The sequence below is a fragment of the Engystomops pustulosus genome, chromosome 4 (genome assembly GCF_040894005.1).
Source record: "Engystomops pustulosus chromosome 4, aEngPut4.maternal, whole genome shotgun sequence".
NCBI lineage: Eukaryota > Metazoa > Chordata > Amphibia > Anura > Leptodactylidae > Engystomops > Engystomops pustulosus.
The window spans coordinates 158,715,202-158,734,831 of record NC_092414.1 but is presented as its reverse complement, the minus strand read 5'-3'; the positions used below and the strand labels follow the sequence as shown (position 1 = coordinate 158,734,831).

Genomic DNA, 19,630 nt, shown 5'->3' with positions numbered 1-19,630 from the left:
TGAACGATAAAGCAACCTGACAAAGTGTCTAATGACTTAAATATTTGCATGCAGTCTCTGGGCAGGCTAATCTCCTCACAGAGCTGAATCATCTAGGTATGGGGTTAATCTTAAGCCTTCCTTCCTCATCTCCATGCTGTGTACAGGATTTCAGGATAAATACAGGATGGAAAAAGGAGCCGAAAAATAGGCACAGAGAATCTGTTTTACCTAATGCAGTATACATATCATCTTCCAAATGCATTTCTGCAAAAAAATTGCTGCAAAGATTTAGGTATGCTTTACCTACAGGAAGTAAACACCATAAAGCGCCAATAATGTTAAAGACAATAAGGTGATGGTTTTGACTACTTCAGACCAAAACAGTATGGGAAATTTATCATGCATGTTTACCAATTTTCTTCCCTGGATGCTGTCCTCACGGCAAGTTAGTGGTGAATGGGGGGAGCCTAGCCCAGCACATTTATTATAGCCTCTGTCAGGATCATGGTGCAAATTATGGAGCAAGTCAACGTTAATCAGGATCAAGTGTAGCATTCATTCAAGCTCGGGACGCTGGGCGCATTCTTTGCCAGCATAGGGAACATAATGATGTGCCCAGTTACAACAAATTCTTCACCGGTATGTTTGATGGCGACTAACAAACTTGTATTATGTTAGTGTACCATGTAAGTATATGCACAATTCTATTTGGGACAATCTATTCTTACACCTTAATATTCTCTCCTAGTCTCACACAATTGGTCCAGGACCTGAGTTTCGTCATGTGCTTTTCAAGCTAGGAAGCCACAGTCTTCTTGTGTCAAACTACATGAAGAGGCATCAATTCACAGGTTGCATACATGAAAGACCACAACAAAGAATTAAAAGAACTGAAATTTTGCACTTGCCATATCCTTTTACACTGAAAGCTAATAAAGATGAAAGAAGCATGAAAAAGGTGTTACTTCTTTTAACCCCTTTATGTGTGTAACACAAATATTAATAGGCATATAGAGCAATCAACAGTCTATTACCCAATTGATTGCCATTTTTCTTTTATGCAAAAATAGCTTTACATGAGCCATCCCATATAAAAAAAAAGTGTTAGAATAAATGTTCTCATAGTAAAAGTTTACAGTGGGATATAAATGACACATATCCTTCATTGTTAGCGGGGATTTCCAGCCCTAAACTATTAGTGACTTATACAATATACACCACACAGCTGGAAAAAATATACACAATCCTTTATTTAATCATGTATCCTGACCCCCCTTCCATATGCAATATCATCTGAGATGATACAATTATTTTGAGCTTGTGGAATTTTGTTCCAATCAGAGACCTGGGTATCATAGTTTGGAGAATCGCTTAAGTAATGTAAAATGAAATGAAGACACTATGTAATATATTGTTTCCGAAAAATGTAAAACTGCTCTCCCCTCACTGATCTGAACATTCACTGTCAATTCACGAGGAAAATCTGTACAGTTAGAGATGTGGATGCTGAGATGCTGCCCATAAAAAAACTGTATAACTATATAAATGGTGCTGAACAATTTCTTCTAGCAGTGGTAACAGAGATACCAACAATCTATAAAAGGATTATAGCTGAAGTTGTAATAGCCTTGGCGTTAAAATCTAATGAATTATAACATTCTTGATCATTTTTTTCTAGGATAGCACTGAGCACATTATTTTTCTAGCTTTGGAACATTTATGTGTAGATCTAGAGATGGGTCTTTTTAGAGCAAAACAGCATGAAATTAAATCTGAATATATAACATCTCGTACACAAAAGATAAATGAGAATTAACATTTACAAACATACAAGATAAATTTGCAAACTGTAAATCCTTTTGTTTGAATTATGCATTGCCTCTCCACACATCTGAGCCTTCCTTATTAATTTCAGAAAGAAGTATATTGTTCACCGCATCAACGTCCTTGCCCGCTCTTTATTAGCGCACTTCAAGCGCCAAGAGTGAAGTTAGATTAGACAGTACCTTTCTTGATGGAAAAAGGTGTGCTCGTATTCCACGCTCTCACTCAGTTTTCCTCCGGTCTTGCTGGACGAAAACTCTGGATCGTTGTTTGTTACCGGTGCGTGGGTAAAATCCTCCGACCAGGAACTGCTGCCACCGTGTGGTGTGTTCCACAAATTTTGCGGTCACTCCGGTTCACTCGTCGTGCACCGAACGTGCATTTTTAAATTACTAAATGCCTTATTTTAACTTTTGTCTGTGAGTATATTGAATAAATGTTTCAACTTAATTACCACAAAAGTTGTCTGCACTATCGCGTGTTATCTTCTCTTCCTTTTGACGAGTGAACCGGAGTGACCGCGAAATTTGCGGAACACACCACACAGTGGCAGCAGTTCCTGGTCGGAGGATTTTACCCACGCACCGGTAACAAACAACGATCTGGAGTTTTCATCCAGCAAGACCGGAGGAAAGCTGAGTGAGAGCGTGGAATACGAGCACACCTTTTTCCATCAAGAAAGGTACTGTCTAATCTAACTTCACTCTTGGCGCTTGATGTGCGCTAATAAAGAGCGGGCAAGGACGTTGATGCGGTGAACAATATACTTCTTTCTTCTGTTGAATCTTTAGGTGTTTTTGGACTTTCTCAACTGTGTTCCCCTGCGCCATCCCCCCCCCCCCCCTATCGTATGTTTTTTCTTTTACATAATAGGTTAAGGTTTGTAATTTTTGTTATTTGTCCTTATTAATTTTATACTTTTAAAATGATAGTCTTGAACCTTCCTTGAGTTCCAAATCTGGTAGAAGGCGGATTTTCAATTAATAAAAATTAAATGTAATCTTTTTATCAGCCCTGGGCTGTATGAATATTATAGCCCCTACAAGTCTGGAATCACTCCCTACATATGGTAGAAGAATCAGGCTTTTTGAAGATTGAAAGATGTGTCCCTTTTGCCTGCTTTCAGTCTGATATTTCAGGACCCTTGGAGGACATTCCTGAAATGGCTCTGTATAAGGATTTCATTGATGAAGGTCCTTCTCAGTATAAAATTTGGTCGGTGGTCTGTGGTAGGTGAGGGCCCCCTAGAAGGCTTTGGTCCGGGGCTACCGCCCAGGCCGCCTATATTATAATCCACTACTGCCCTAACCTTTCATGTTACCATTTTTAGAGAAGATTTATGTCAGATTTTGTTCATTTAATGCTTGGCTACACTGTAAAAGTATGAATTGTATTGTATGGCGATATTCTTATGAGCAAGGCTAAACTGGTTGGTGTAGACCTTAACCCCATAGCGCAATAAGACGTACCCTTACGCCTTGCTGCGCATGGGGGAGTATGAAGAGGGCTCACGGGCTGAGCCCTCTTCATACTCACCGGGCATTTGCTTCATGATGAAGCAAATGCCCGTCGCTAACACCCGCGATCGGTGCTTGCACCGATCGCGGGTGTTAACCCTTTGATTGCCGCCGGCAAAGCTGCCGGCGGCATTAAAGAGCCGGCGGCGAGTGGGCGCCGCCATCTTGGCTCCGATCGTCACTCCCCGTGACGTCACCGGGGAGTGACGATCCGTTGTCATGACAGCCTCGGATCACATAAAGATCCGAGGCTATCATGATCTCGGCTATCTATTACAATGTGCGATCTGCACATTGTAATAGATGGTATGCAAAATCCCCATATACTGCCATACTGCAGTATGGCAGTATATGATAGGATCAATCAGACAACCTAGGGTTAAAGTACCCTAGGGAGTCTGAAAAATAGTAAAAAAAAAAATTAAAAAAAGTTAAAAAAAAAAATTATATTAAAAAAACATAAAAATTCAAATCACCCCCCTTCCCCTAGAACTGATATAAATATGAATAAACAGTAAAAATCCTAAACACATTAGGTATCCCCGCGTCCGAAAATGCCCGATCTATCAAAATATAATAACCGTTTTTCACTGCGTTTTACCCCATAGCGGAAAATAGCGCCCGAAGTCGCAAATTGCATTTTTTTGCCATTTTGAAAAATAGAAAAAATTCTATAAAAAGTGATCAAAACGTCGCACAGTCCTAAAAATAAAAGCGTTGAAAATGTCATCAGAAGTCGCAAAAAATGACATCACCCACAGCTCTGTACACTAAAGTATGAAAAAGTTATTAGCGCAAGAACACTGTAAAATGAAGAATTTTTTTTCTGTACAGGAGGTTTTAATTTTTGTAAATGTATGAAAACATTATAAAACTTATACAAATTTGGTATCCCCGTGATCGTATTGACCCAATGAATGAAGAAGACATGTCATTTGGGGCGCACAGTGAAAGCTGTACAAACCAAGCCTACAAGAAATGGCGCAAATGTGTTTTTTCATCATTTTCACTGCATTTAGAATTTTTTTTCCGCTTCCCATTACATGGCATGGAATATTTAATACCATCACTACGAAGTGCAATTTGTTACGCAGAAAATAAGACATCACACAGCTCTGTACATGGAAAAATAAAAAAGTTATAGATTTTTGAAGGTGGGGAGTGAAAAATAAAAACGCAAAAACGAAAAAGGGCCTGGTCCTTAAGGGGTTAAAAAAAATTCTTTATGTTTTATTTGCAAAGCACAACAACCTATGCTATTCAGGACAGTGAAAACATGGTAGTATAATGTGCATATGCTTAACAAAAGGGCATACATCTGCCTTAAAGAATTTATATTTATGTTAATAGTTGCGTTCAGGTTACATTTATTTTTATGGATAACAGATGCTGTTTTTGTCAGATATACATAGAAACTTAACATTGCTGAATATACCATTAATAATTGAATTAAATGGTCATCTTATTACTACACATACAGAATATTGTACTGTTGCTCTGGAAGACTACTCCACTATTCTCTAAAGTGGTTATGATGAGGTTAAGGAGGGGTGTTATAGGGAACCAGCAAATCTACAATATACTCCAGTACATTATTATTGGAGAATATTGTATAAACTACCAGAAGAAATTGGAATATGTGAGAATATGTTATTTTCCTTTTTTTACAGGTATTAAAACATACAAAGGTATTGTTCTTAGAAACTTCTGATAAATCTCCCTCACAGTCTATAAGAAAATAGTACAAATGTGCTTTTTTTGTCAATTTTACTACACATGTAATTTTCTAGCTTTCTAGTACACTGCAAATAATATTAAATTATGCCACTTTGAAGTACAATTTGCTCACCGGATATGAGGCCTAGTGGGCCTGAAATAATAGTTTTAAAAAATCTAATAATAATAATATAAAATTGACCCCTTCCTGCACCCTGACATAACTATACGTCATAAGGTGCGGGTAGTTACCACACCAAGATGTACAGTTCCCATAGTAACAGCACGTAACCGCCACTTTTGTGATGGTGCCAATCTTTGCTATGGCCGGCCCTGGCATCCTCCGAAGGACTCCAGGGCTGCCTTTAGTAGATGCTTTTAGCACAATCTAACAGTGCTCCTGTCAGCCTATTCAGAATGCATAGGTTGACTATGTAATATTTATGCTGCAACGCATTAGTATTGTAGTATATTGCACTGGACAAGTTATCACTTGTTCAAGTCCCACACTGGGACAAAATAAACCAGTAAAAAGGTTTAAAAAAAAAGAAAAGAAAAAATTTATTAAAATTATAAAAGTCCCCTGATTATATATAATACATAAAACCTCGAAAATCATCACAAAAAAAACACTACATATTGGATATCACTACGTCTGTAAATAAAATTGTCACCAGACAATGAAGAATGCCATTAAAAAACTCACAGAAATTATGATATTTTCACATACACCCTCAACATTTACCCCAACATTATACCAATAAAAACAAACCCTAAAAAATGTTATGCCCATTAATATATGATGACACAAAAACAAGTAAGAGTATCATGAGGTATCCTAGTGCGGTGAAAAAAAATAGTTAAAAACCCTCAATTAGAATTAATGATTTTTTTAACCCCCACCAAAAAAACTGTTAATAAAATCTCATCAGTTAGCTATTGAATACCTATAAATAATGTACCTGAAAATGGATCTTATCCTGAAAAAAATAATCCCCCATATGTCCAAATTACAGAAAAATTATTTTTTATAGCCTATAAAGTGTGACAATGCAAATCTGCTCTGAATGGTGCTTGTTCCGTTGCCCTATGCCCTGCCGTGTTCCCATAAAGCAGTTTATGACCACATATTTGGGAGAAATTGGGTATCAAAGTTTATGCAGCTGCTTGTCATTTAATCCTTTGCGAATGTTTAATTTTGGCCAAAATTTATGTATTGTCTAAAACAATTTTCAGTTTGTAAATTGCACCTCCATTTTGTTTTAACCCCAGTGAAACACCTATAACAAACTTCCAAAAGTTGCTCTTTTATACATTGAGGAGTGTAGTTTCAATTATGGGATAATTTTACGGTGTTTTACTATTATTTAGGCCTTTTCCAAAGTCACTTAAAGCTGCGCAGCTGCCTCTAAATATAGGTTTTGGCAATTTTCATAAAAATGAAAATATTGCACCCAAAATTCTAAACCTCCTAATAACCTAAAAAAAATAGAGGATGCATAAAAATTCATGTCAATATAAAGACAATTGGAAAATGTTAGTTGTGAAGTTATTTAAGTGCTATGACTGCCTGAAAAGCAGAAAATGTAGAACTTTGAAATTGGAAATTTTAATGAAATTTTTGCCAAAGATATCATCCCTATATTTTTTTAACTAATTTGAAGTACAATGTGTGACAAGACTCAAAAGACACTGGATATGTTAAAGCATTCCAAATTTATAACTTCTTATAATGACACAGGGCAGATTTAAAAAAAATCTGGCTTAGTTCTAAAGCCCTAAAATGGCTTATTCTTGAATGGGTTAAATCAAATCAATCCCCTTTCCCCAGAATGCATATATAAACAAATTCATTAACATGTTCAGTATCCCTGTCTCCCAAAATATCGTCTCTAGTAAACCATAAAATGTATTAACTCATAAAGTTAACATTTTGAAAGAAAATAATCCAAATGTCTGAATAGCTGCTCTTTTAAAAAAAAATATAGCAGTTTTTTATGGTTTTTTTTTCAAAAAGTATTAAGACCTAACAAAACTATTTTTCCACTTGCACCATACAATACAAACCATACAAACAAAGTTCATGAAAAAATGGTGTAATTGAATTTTCACATTAATTTCCCCTTATGATGTTGCAATTTTGCATAAAATATTTAATCACACCACTAAAAAAAATTTTGACTTGTCTCTCAGGAAAAAATTTTAACTTTTAAATAAAAATTTTAAAATGTTAAAAAAAAAAATTAACTATTACTTTTTGAAGGCGGTGATTAGCCAGAAACTCAAACATCTGAGAGCTAAGTCTGTAAGGGTAAAAGGGAATAGGAAAGATCACAGCAGATTAGGAAAATGAGAATTGGTGACTCTGAAGCCCTGTTGTAGCATATTAAAGTCAACTTGTCATTCAAATGAACCCGCCCAAAATAAATACTAATACCAATTATATTAATGGGGTCCTGCATATGCAGTAATCCCTGCAATGCCCTGGCTCTCTGTACCTGATTGACAGGTCTCACTGCTGCAAACATGCTGCCAGTAAGGAACTAGTACTTAGGGACCGTCTGCCAATATTCAACTACAGATGTATACAGCTCCTTTTGCTTTCACCTGCAGGAATTAGATAGAAAGTTCTACACTACCCTTTGCTGAAATCTTCAGGGGGAGAGCGAGAGAGACAGACATGGGCTGTATGTGACTCACCACTGCTACATCATTAACCCCTCCCTCAGAAAGTTGGGGGCTAAGGTGGACCTGGCTATATGAAGAGAAATCAACCTCATGTGGCCTCAGCAATTGTCTTCAGGGAGCCACATGTCTCTCTCATTGATGAGGGGTGTTGGGTTAGAACTGTCAGAATCAGTGAGGAGGTGGGATATAAAGACTGCATACTGCAGCTCTTCTTCGTCATGACTGTAACAGAAGACATCAGTAAAAATATGTTTTAGAAGCGTACTTGTATAAAGACATCTAAATGGTACTGAGGGCGATTCATTATGTCTTCTCTACCAGTTTTCTGGTGGAGAAACCACATGAATCTCCCTGTCCCTGCTAGTTTTATGGCATCCCCGGCCTGCCATATTTATTATATTCTCCACAAGAAAACCGACAGACACTATAGCATAAAGCTCGACCAGTTCTGTTCTGATCTACAGATCGGAACTTTTATGCCGTAGGCCCCTTTCACACTTGCGTTTTTCACGCGCGTTTTCTGCGCGTTCTTTTGACGTGCAGAACTTGCATTGCACTCTGACCCATTGTAACCAATGGGTCTTTTCAGACTTGCATTTTTTTTCACGCACACACGCGTGTTTTTTTTAACGCGCGTTTAAATCTCGACATGCTCCGCGTTTTTCCGACGTGTTTCCCGAATATTACCGTTTTTCCCTGAATTGCCCCGGGTTTTTGGCACACGCGATCGGATTGTGGCGTATCAGTGCCGCCATGCACGTGACGGAAATCGGGGGCGTGGCCGTCGGAAAACCCAACGGATTCGTAAAAATCACTGTATTTAAAAACAAAAATGTGTCGCTTGACACGCACTTACCTGCACCCAGCCTAGCTTGGTTAACTCCGGCGGACCTTGGCGGACTTCAGTGCACCAGCGACACCTGGTGGACATCGGGCGCACTACCTTAGTGGTCCATAACCATTTTTCCTTAAAAGGATGCAGTCTGGTCGGTATATATGAATTTCTTTGCACTATGCACTTTATGCCTTAGTCCTTGATCTTAAGTTGACTTCCTACCAGGATCCATGTTATACTTCCAAGATATGTATTGGGTACTAATGTCAACATTATTTATGAAGCTGTACTTTGTTTCATTCTAAATATATGTTTATTGGCATTTTGCCTTTTGACTTCAACAATAATATGTAATAATATGTCCATTTGAATTTGCTGTTTGTTGTTTGTAGTACCCTCTCGGATACTTATCCATCATTATATGTGTTACTACTGTTTCAGGAATGGTTTTTCACCTTTATGTCCACCAGGGACTGTTTTTATAGGTTGGTTTTACACGTGGTGATTATACATTTGTCACTTTTTTGTATCATTAATAAAATTGATTGCCTTTGCATAAATTGTTGTCTAATTTTTTTTGGATAGTTTTCAGGAGGTCTGTATATAGGTATTTATATCTTCTTAGTAGCAGGCTTTATTTTTCGTAATCCGCCTGGATAATTGGTATTTATCATTTGTAATTGGTCCAAGTTAATATTTTACCTTTTAATTGTCCTTCGCACCATCACCATAAGCATGGTAACAAAGCTTTTCAGTGTAAACATTAAGCAAATGTGTTTCGGAACTTGGGGTTTCCTTAATTGCAGTTATCCTTTCTAACTGGTGTAATTGTTTCCAGCGAGTCTGGAAGAATTATTTTAAATAAAGATTAACTTTTGTGTTCCCTCCAGCAATTTTAACTAAAGATCTGAAAATTTGTTATACAGCAAAGTGCTTCCACATGATAGCTTCAGGTTTTGTAGTGCAACTGTTTGACATTTGACTTCATCAACCAGATAAGTATTCTCAGCAAAGAGCAGAACCCCACTTGACACTCTTAATGTTTTCTTTTCTTTTTCTGTACTAGAATGCACACCTATGACTCAAGCTAGTAGAAGACAACTTTGAACACTTAGCTTGTGTGAACATACCATTATGACGTCCTTTTTCGTTTTTGCGTTGCCATCAATTTTTAATTTCTTTGTGTACAGAGCTTTATGAGGGCTTGGTTTCTGCATAACCAAGTGTACATTCTAGTGGCAAGAATTAATGTTCCATGCCACAGAAGCAGGAAAACATTCCAAATGCTTTGAATTTGATTTAACCAGTTAAGAACCGGGCCTTTTCCTGTTTTTCATTTCCATTTTTAACTCTCTACCTTCAAAAATCTATAACTTTTTTATTTTTACACATAAAGAGCTGTGTGACGGCTTGTTTTCTGCGTAACATATTGCACTTCATAGTGATGGTATTGAATATTCCATGCCATGTACTGGGAAGCGGGCACCCCAAATGACATGTCTACTTTATTCTTTGGGTTGGTACGATTACGGGGATACCAAATTTGTATAGGTTTTATAATGTTTTCATACATAAAAATTAAAACCTCCTGTACAAAATGTTTTTTTAAATTTTGCCATCTTCTGGCGCTAATAACTTTTTTATACTTTGGGATGTGTCATTTTTTGCGACATTTGATAATATTTTTAATGATTTCATTTTTAAGACTGTACGACCTTGTGATCACTTTTTATAGATTTTTTTTATATTCAAAATGGCAAAAAAGTGCCATTTTTTACTTCGGGCGCTATTTTCCGTTACGGGGTTAAACGCATTGAAAAAAACGTTAATATGTTTTGATAGATCAGGCATTTACGGACGCGGCGATACCTAATGTGTTTATGATTTTTACTGTTTATTTATATTTATGTCAGTTCTAGGGAAAGGGGGTGATTTGAATTTTTAGGTTTTTTTATTATAATTTTTTTATTTTAACTTTTTTTTATTTTTATTAATATTTTTCAGACTCCCTAGGGTACTTTAACCCTAGGTTGTCTGATCGATCCTATCATATACTGCCATACTACAGTTGTACAGTTGATACTACAGCTATCAGCACATTGTAATGAAGGGGTTAAAACGAAATAGCATCGTGTCTTCGGAAGACCCCAGGCTACCATGGAGACGGATCGTCGCTCCCCGATGACGTCACGGGGAGCAGCAATCCTAGGGGATGATGGCGTCACCGCCTTTTTGAGGCTGCCAGCAACTTTGCCGGCAGCGATCGCTGTTATAACACCCGCGATCGGTGCTAGCAATATGCAGCAAAGACTTACGGACTATGGAGAGGGCTCAGCCATGCAGCGTGACTCGACCTCCGCCGTGAATACACGGCGGGCGGTCGTGAACCAGTTAAAAATGCATTGATGATATGATAAGGATACCAAATTTAGTTATATGGGTTTTATTAGGATTTAATAGATAAGGCGTCATTTCTTGTGGGAAGTGATGATGTTTTAATTTCTACAATTTTTTAGACTGTATGACCTTTTGATAGCTTTATATTTACCGTATTTTTTAGACTATAAGGCGCATAAAAAATCCTTTGATTTTCTCAGCTGCCTCGTACTGTGCACAGGTCTGCCACCTGCTGTTCATTCATCCTTATTATCAGGCGCGCCTTATACTCCGGTGCACCTTATAGTCCAAAAAATACTGTACATTCTATTTATACATTATTTAAACATTATCTGGGAGCAATATTATGTTACAGAATTCATCATCGGGAATAATTGTTTTAATATTTTGTTATAGGGAAATTGAGGCGATTTTAAATTTTTAGTTTGCAAATACAGTAAAAATAAAAAAACTACCATGGTATGTTATCATCAGGGGGTCTTATCTTTCATACCATATGCTGTATTACAACAGTATTGTACTATATGGTGGATTTGATCAGCCTGTAAGTCCACTTCAAACAGCCTTAATGTGGCGTACTAGCGTTAAATCAAAATTTGGTTTTGAATGTGCAGCTCTTACAGGTGAAAAATGTTAATGAAAACCTCTCACCAGGTAGCATATTATAGAGCTATAGCTGTCAATGTATGGCCTGTAATAGAGCCTGATACATATCCACTATATTTCCAATATACTGTAACATAGTTGTATTGCATTATATTTCATAAGAGATCAGACCTGCTGGGGTTTAACCCCTTCATGACCAATGGTCATTGGTGCCTGAATGTCCAGGTCAATTTATGTGTAGTGAAGATCCACAAGGTATTGTCCCGTTCTGGTAGGCGCTGCTGCATTAAGTGAATGGGTCTGACTCTTATATCCATAAAATATTTTAATAGAAAGGTAAAACACAACGCATTTCGGCTCCGGGCTGGAGCCTTCGTTAGGTGAATTTTGTATGTAATTTTACACCTGACGAAGGCTCCAGCCTGGAGCCGAAACGCGTTGTGTTTTACCTGTCTTTTACCAGAACGGGACAATACCTTGTGGATCTTCACTACTGCACCAAGTCCGCCATCGCTGGATGAACGGACCTGTGTCCCGTCTGCAGCAGCTCCTCTTCTCCAATATATCTATGTCATGCTTTATTTCCTACTGGACAGGGCGAACTACATCGTGCTGCGAGGGGTGTCATGAGCTCTCTCCATACGCAACGGTGTCTGCTGTATAATACAGCTGACACCCGCCGGTTACTGCTGCGGTCGGTGCTGGCACTGATCATGCCAGTTAAACTGTTAAGTGCCGCGGTTAGACCCGACCGCGGCACCTAGCTTACCTTTTGATGGCTGCCAATCGTAGGCTTGCCATATGCAGTGATCTCTAATAGCTAGCAAATGGTAGGCTTATAGGAATCATCAGTAATATTGCTATATATTGCACATTAGTACATTGTACAGTAGTATTGCAGTATATAGTATTAACAATCGGAGCCTGCAGGGTTAAAGTACCCTAGAGGGTGTAAAATTAAAAAATTTAAAAAAAAAATTAAAAAAAGAAAAGCAAATAAACAGTAAGAATCATAAACATCATCGCATCCCAACATGTCGATCTATCAAAATATACCGTAATAATGATTTTTCCCAGCGTTTAACCCCATAATGGAAAATAGCGCCCAAAGCCAAAAGTGCCACTTTTTTGCCATTTTGAAAAAAATAAAAAATTCTATAAAAAGTGATCAAAAGGTCGTACAGTCCTCAAAAAGGTAGCATTAAAAATGTCATCAAAAGTTGCAAAAAATGACCCCACCCACAGCTCCGTACACTGAAATATGAAAAAGTTATTAGTCCCAGAACATGGCAAAATGAAGAAATTATTTTTTGTACAGGAGGTTTTAATTTTTGTAAATGTATGAAAACAATATAAAGCCTATGTAAATTTGGTATTCCCATGATTATACCGACCCAAAGAATAACATAGACATACCATTTATGGCGCACAGTGAAAGCCGTAAAATCCAAGCCCACAAGAATATGGCAAGAATACTTTTTTTCATCATTTTCACATGCATTCAGAATTTTTTTCCCGCTTCCCAGTACACGGCATGGAATAATAAATGCCATCACTATGAAGTGCAATTTGTTACGCAGAAAAGTTTATACACAGCACTTTACATGGAAACATTAAAAAGTTATAGATTTTTTAAAGTGGTGAGTGAAAAACACTCACCACCTTCAATATGTAAATATATATTTACATATTACATTTTTTTTTCTTTACAAATTTGCCAATAATTGATTACAGATGTGAAAAAAATAAGCTTTTTTTTTTTAATTGAAAAGATTTTTAAAAAATCCCCAAAATGCCTCATCAACTGGAGTCTACAAAAATACGAATTGAAAAAAACGAATGAAAAAAACATAAACATGCTAGGTATGCCTGGTCTATTGAAATATGCAAATCATTATCCCATGTAGTGAGCCCTGTAATGATAAAAAATGCCCAAATAGCCACTTTTTGATATTTTTGCCATACTTAAAGAACTTTTAATAACATGCAATTGTATATATGTATTTATATGGCATTTGAATGAAATAAAATGTGAATGCCCAGATGAGAATGCAACCGTAAACCCTCCACATTTGCACCAGAACTCCCCCTTATTTAAGTCACATGGTTCCTAGTGCAATTGCGCCAGAAAACGGTCGCGTGTGACACACTTGTGGTGTAGACACTTCTTAAATACCTGTGCAAGCAGTTTACACTAAAAAGAACATGCAAAGTCCAACAGAAAACTGTTGCAAATGTGCCTATGTGTCATAAAAATATATATTTTAAGGTATTGGTATATTGGCCATTAAACCACTGCTTCTGAAAACTCTCTAAAAATGTCTGCTCAATAAAGCCTTTTCAGGCCTACAATAATCATTTTCGGGTTACTCTCTATTACTCTCCTTTGTTTCGCTTTGTTGTTTGGTTTTATTGTATTGACCTGCTAACTCCTGTAAATAACGGGAAGCCGATAAGTTGGGTTTGTTATGACACTGGAAATTTGCTACCAGTTTATTTTATCATATGGTTAGAATAGAAACCTTATACTAAGGAAGAGACATTTTTTGCATTCAGAAATATGCTGTGGTCCTGAACAGTAAAGTGGTATAAAATTAAATCAAACGATATCAATTTATTCATTTAACGGCTGGAAAATGTTCCATAATGAGATCAACCTGTTCTGGCATCAAAATGTACCTCTCGGGTTCATTCATCAGTTAGATCGTAGCTATGCTTGCTGTGATGGATCAGTCAATTTGCCTGTAACCATGCAAATTGTGTGACAAGCATGACTGGTTGCCACCTCTTGCCAACATACATTATATTTTCTAATGCTTTTCACAAAAATGTATTTTATTGTTCATCGAGGGTAAAAAGAAAAACGTAATTTTGTTAGGGATCATCAATGTGAACATGTTTGCTTATTTACAATTTTTTTTCAATTTTATTATTTATTTCTCTATACTTCTTTAGTCAAATTTCTTTGCACTTTTATTACTTCATTTTCTCCTTAAATTTGATAAAGTAGAAAGGAAAAGAAATGGTGACAGTGTTGAAGTACGAGATGCAGTAGAACTGAACGTTACTGACTTGTGCTCCTGACTGCAGTGAAAACTAATCATATTCCTTAGCTGTAGTCAGGGAACGTCCCTAGAGGCCTTTCTATAGAGAAGTGCTTTAGAAAAGGTCTGACAAAGTTATACAAAGTTGAAGGGGTAATCTTTAAATGTACATGCATGTACGATATGTCAACAATCTTAGGTCCCATTGTTAATACAGAATGTAAAGACATAAAAATGCATTCAATTTCCTTAACTTGATTATATTACTCCTGCTGGCCCAACCTATCAAGACATTATTCAAGAAACACAGAATCTTAGAAACAGTGTACAAATGAAATATGAAATGTAAGTAAATTTCCTTTGTTGGAGATTACAGATGAGCATGGGTTTATTTTATATTATCTATGGAAATGTGTCTTATAATTGTGCCATGGGGTATGGTCACCCTGTTTAAAGGGAACCTTTTATCAGGATTACACAGTTTCACATAATAACAGATTCCCATTACCTTTTTTATACTAATTTCCAATCTGCTTTTATAATTAACATTACTGCTTCCAGTTTTAAAAGAAGATAAACATATACCTGGTTTCCTGCCTGCAAACTAGTCATGGAGTCATCATCATTATCTCCACACTGATATTTCAACTCAACTTCCTCCCTTTCTCAAGAAAACATGAGCTCACCCCCATGCTGTAAGAAAATGTAGTCAATTCACATCTGAAGGGGAGGGGGAGGAGGCAGCAGAATTGTGAGTGCATTGTGCAGATAATGAGAACTCCGATACTCAGTGCATTTTGCTGGCAGGGAGCCACCATCTACTTTTACAAGTGCGTGGAAGCAGTTATAGAGCTAGAGAAAGCACTGAACAGCGCGAAATGGCTGTCGCCTTGTCTAACCCCCTGCTCCCACCTCTACCCTGACTGGTCTGTTCCATTGGACTTGTTTTAACAGATGATGAAATAAAGAAGACTTTTTAACGGTGAGTGGCCGCGTTTTACGTTCTTTCTATTTTTTACTGCAGTTATGTTAAAGGGGTGTTCCCATTTCAGCAAATAAATGTTATTGTTTGATGAAAACTTATACATTTTTCCAATATACTTTCTGTATCAATTCCTCAGTTTTCTTGATTTCTGCTAGCTGTCATTCTATAGGAAGCTTAATTTTATACTTTAAGTGGAAATAAATCTGTACATTAATTTTCATAAATCATATATGCAGATGATACTGAGCTGTGTAAAGTAATTAATAATGAAGCATTACAAAGAGATTTTTGGAAACTTGAGGAGTGGGCAGAGAAATGGTTGATGAGGTTTAATGTAGATAAATCTAAAGTTACACACTTAGGCCATGGAAACAAAAAGTACAGTTACCAGGGTGGTTCAAGAAGTACCCGTGTTAGAAATGAAGACACCATTTTTAAATTTTTTTAAAATTTTTCAGCATAGTCCCCTTTTAGAAAGATACACTTGTCCAAACGTTCCTGCCATTTTTTTAACCCTTTCAAAAAATAGGATTTGTCGAGCTCTACAAAATACGGCTCTGTCTCGGCGATGACTTCTCCATGTGAGCTAATTTTTTTTCCTGCGAGCCATTTCTTCATGTTAGGGAACAGGAAAAAGTTGCAGGGAGCCAGATCAAGTGAATATGGGGGTGCGGCAGCAATTCATGCAGTTTGGCAGCAACAACTCCGGAGGAATGTCTCTGGTGCGTTATCGTAGTAGTATTGTAGTATTGTCCAGTGATCGTTCTTCCTTTTTCTAAAAAATCCATGAGGATGACACCATTTGCATCCCCTAAAAATCGACACCATGACCTTTCTGGCCGATGGGACCATCTTCGCCTTCTTTGGAGCAGATTTACTGGGAGAAATCCATTGTTTTGATTGTTGCTTAGTTTTTGGTATGTAATGATGAATCCAGGTTTCATCAACGGTGACAACTCGACACAAATACTCCTTCGGATCTTGCTTAAATTGCTCCAAACACTGCTTTGAAGTTAACAGCTGCATCTGCCTGTTGTCCACCGTTTGCAATCGCGGCACTTATCTGGATGACAATTTTTTCATTGCCAACTTATCATGTAAAATATTAATTGCCGTTCGACAAACCACGTCCTCTGCTACTTTGAGCATTTTGATTCGTCGATCAGCGAGTATCATGTTGTGGACTTTTTCAATGATTTCCTCGGTAACCACGTCTGACGGGCGTCCTGGCCGCTCGTTCACTTTTAAATTTGTTGAACCAATATCTAACTGTGGTGATAGATGGTGAAGTGGTCCCATAAACAGCATCCAAATCCAAACTCACCTATTAATCAGTCTGCAATTTTTTTATGCCGTTTGATAGATGGCAGTACACAATGATAATACCAACTTCCCTCAGGAACGCCCTCTGTCCTCAAACACGGGTACTTATTGAACCACCCTATGTTCTAAATAGTCAATAACTTGGTAAAACTGAAGCTGAAAAGGACTTGGGGGTATTGGTGGATGGTAAACTTAATTTCAATGACCAGAACCAGATGGATGCTGCTAAAGAGAAGAATAGATTCTCACGATAAGGACATAGTTTTTCCCTTATACAAATCACTGGTAAGGCACCACGTGGAATATTGTGTACAGTTTTGGGCACTAGTGTATAAAAAGGACATAGTAGAACTGGAACGGGTGCAGAGGAGAGCAACCAAGATTACCAGGGGAATGGTGGGATCAGAATACAATGACAGATTACTATATTTGGGATTATTTAGTTTAGAAAAACCACATTACAATATACAAATACCTGAACGGACAGTACAAGGATCTCTCCAAAGATCTTTTTATACCTAGGCCTGTGACCAGGACAAGGGGGCATCCTCTATGCCTAGAGGAGAGGCAGTTCTGCCATCACCATAGACAAAGGTTCTTTACTGTAAGAGCAGTGAGACTATGGAACTCTCTGACGCTGGATGTTGTTATGCTGGACTCTATGTACATGCTTAGGAGAGGCCTTGATGACTTTCTGGAGAGCAAAAATATCACGGGTTATAGGGAAAAAACATTTGTTTAATTCTTAAAGTTTGAACTTGGCGGACTTGCGTCTTTTTCCAGCCTTATATACTATGATACATGGTCACATTGGTGCATGGCTCGTTAGTATCACAGAGGGTAATTAGAGTTGATTGTTATAGCGAGCCATGCATCTGTGTGACCATGGACAGATTTCTATCCAATGGAAATAAAAAACAAAACTTCTTATGGAATGACAGAAAGCATGGATCTAGAAAACCTTGAGGAATTGATACAAAAAGTATATTGGAACATTTTAGCATACAAATAATAAAACAGGGCCTTTACAGATAATATATATATATATATATATATATATATATATATATATATATATATATATATATATGTACGTGTTTGTGTGTTAGGAACAAATGTCAAATGTCCAGTGGCAGGTCTGTGCGCTCTAGTGGCGCACAGGCTATGATGACAGCAGGCTCACAACTAGTGAAATTTAGTAGCCAACTATTCATTTATAGAAGTTTGACAAAAATACATGAAATAGATGCAGTACAATATGCCTACGATAAAATTACAGATACAATAAAATAATATGAATAAAACAAAACAAGCAATCGTTGCAGTGTCTGTATGCTGGGTAAACAGCCTGATACAGAGAGACAGTCGGATTGATCCTACAAAAAGCCAAATATTTCCAAATCTGTGTTTAACCCTTTTGGAACCAGAGAACCAAATTTATATATATCATGGACATCTTTGAGATAAAGTTTCCTCTGTTCCATTAAGGTTTGATGGATGGCAGGTGGATGGCACAGAACCTCAAAAATTTTGGGTTACAACCATGTAACCTTTTAGAAGTGGAAAGAAAGGGAATAATTTTCAAATTCTATATACTTTGATACTGCTGATATACTTTAGTTTGCATGCACATTCCATATTCCACGGGGGTCTAGTTCGGAGACTGCTGTTTTCCTCAGTCCCCCCTCTTCATTGCAGTGATTGCATTTCAACAAATAGCCGGCCTAAACTGTATACAAAGGCTTTTACCATCAAATTCAATAAAACTATTTTACAAATCATGTGGCTACATAAAATAAATAAGTACATAATCCATTAAAAATCATTTATATATAAATATAACTAAAACGTATTAATACTGTATGAATAACTGTGCTCTATTTGTAGGTTAGAAGCAAAAACCCAAAAGGACCTGGCAGAAATTCAGCACCAGAATGCAAAAGTGAAATGCAAAATTGAAAAGTAAGTCAGGATTTGCAGCAAAGTGAAAGACTTAATATTTAACCCACTGAAGGTTAATTGGATATTTAGATATTAAGATAAAAAGATTGCACAGAAGAACAAATTTGGTTGGCTCAATGGAGAAAATAAGAATTTGACACAATGCTGATTTTTCTAACTTTACCAAAGAACCTAGAGGTCCATAATTTTATTGTAGGTGCACATTGTATGATTTTCAAATAATTAATTTGCATTTTATGAAATTAAATTATTATTTGATTACCGACCAAACAACAAGGATTTTATCTCTCTTTTTGACCAGTTAGTTTTTCTTTAAGAAACTCCTACTGTATTACGGTATATTCACAAAGAAAAAAAATTAAAAAAACATTCTGCTCACTATGCCTTTAGTTGGTGATTTGAAAATGGTGTTGTGTAGTAGTGCAGTGCAATAGAAAACCATTCCTCCAGCACAGGCAAAGTCGACAGGAAAAACAGTTTAAATATCCAAAATTCCAATATGGTGGTTGAGGCCACCATTTTCCAAGTGGCATAACACTTTTATTTTTTGGTCTCCCTGCTTGAGAGTTTGTTTTTCCAAGTGGCTTAACACTTTTATTTTTTGGTCTCCCTGCTTGAGAGTTTGTTTTTCCAAGTGGCTTAACACTTTTATTTTTTGGTCTCCCTGCTTGAGAGTTTGTTTTTGGTACTTTACAACAGTACCATTTTTGTACAGATAATTTTTTTGATCAGTTTGATCATAATTCATGGT

At 36.9% G+C, this 19,630-nt stretch overlaps 1 protein-coding gene across 12 annotated transcripts in view; it reads left to right on the top strand.

Moving 5' to 3' along the window:
* FAM227B (family with sequence similarity 227 member B) overlaps positions 1-19,630 on the top strand; it is a 236,853-nt gene that overhangs the window by 193,909 nt on the left and 23,314 nt on the right. For 10 of the 12 annotated variants that reach the window (XR_011855001.1, XM_072148273.1, XM_072148264.1 and 7 more), the window contains 3 exons: positions 731-891; positions 14,877-14,954; positions 18,805-18,879. The exons of 1 other annotated variant lie outside the window; for it this stretch is intronic. Coding sequence is in view for 10 of the 11 variants with exons in the window: in XM_072148273.1 (XP_072004374.1) it covers positions 731-891; positions 14,877-14,954; positions 18,805-18,879 (314 nt within the window). In the remaining variant the exon portion in view is untranslated. Of the gene's footprint in view, positions 1-730; positions 892-14,876; positions 14,955-15,563; positions 15,592-18,804; positions 18,880-19,630 lie in introns of those variants that run through there. One more of the 12 variants, XM_072148271.1, reaches the window with a different exon arrangement.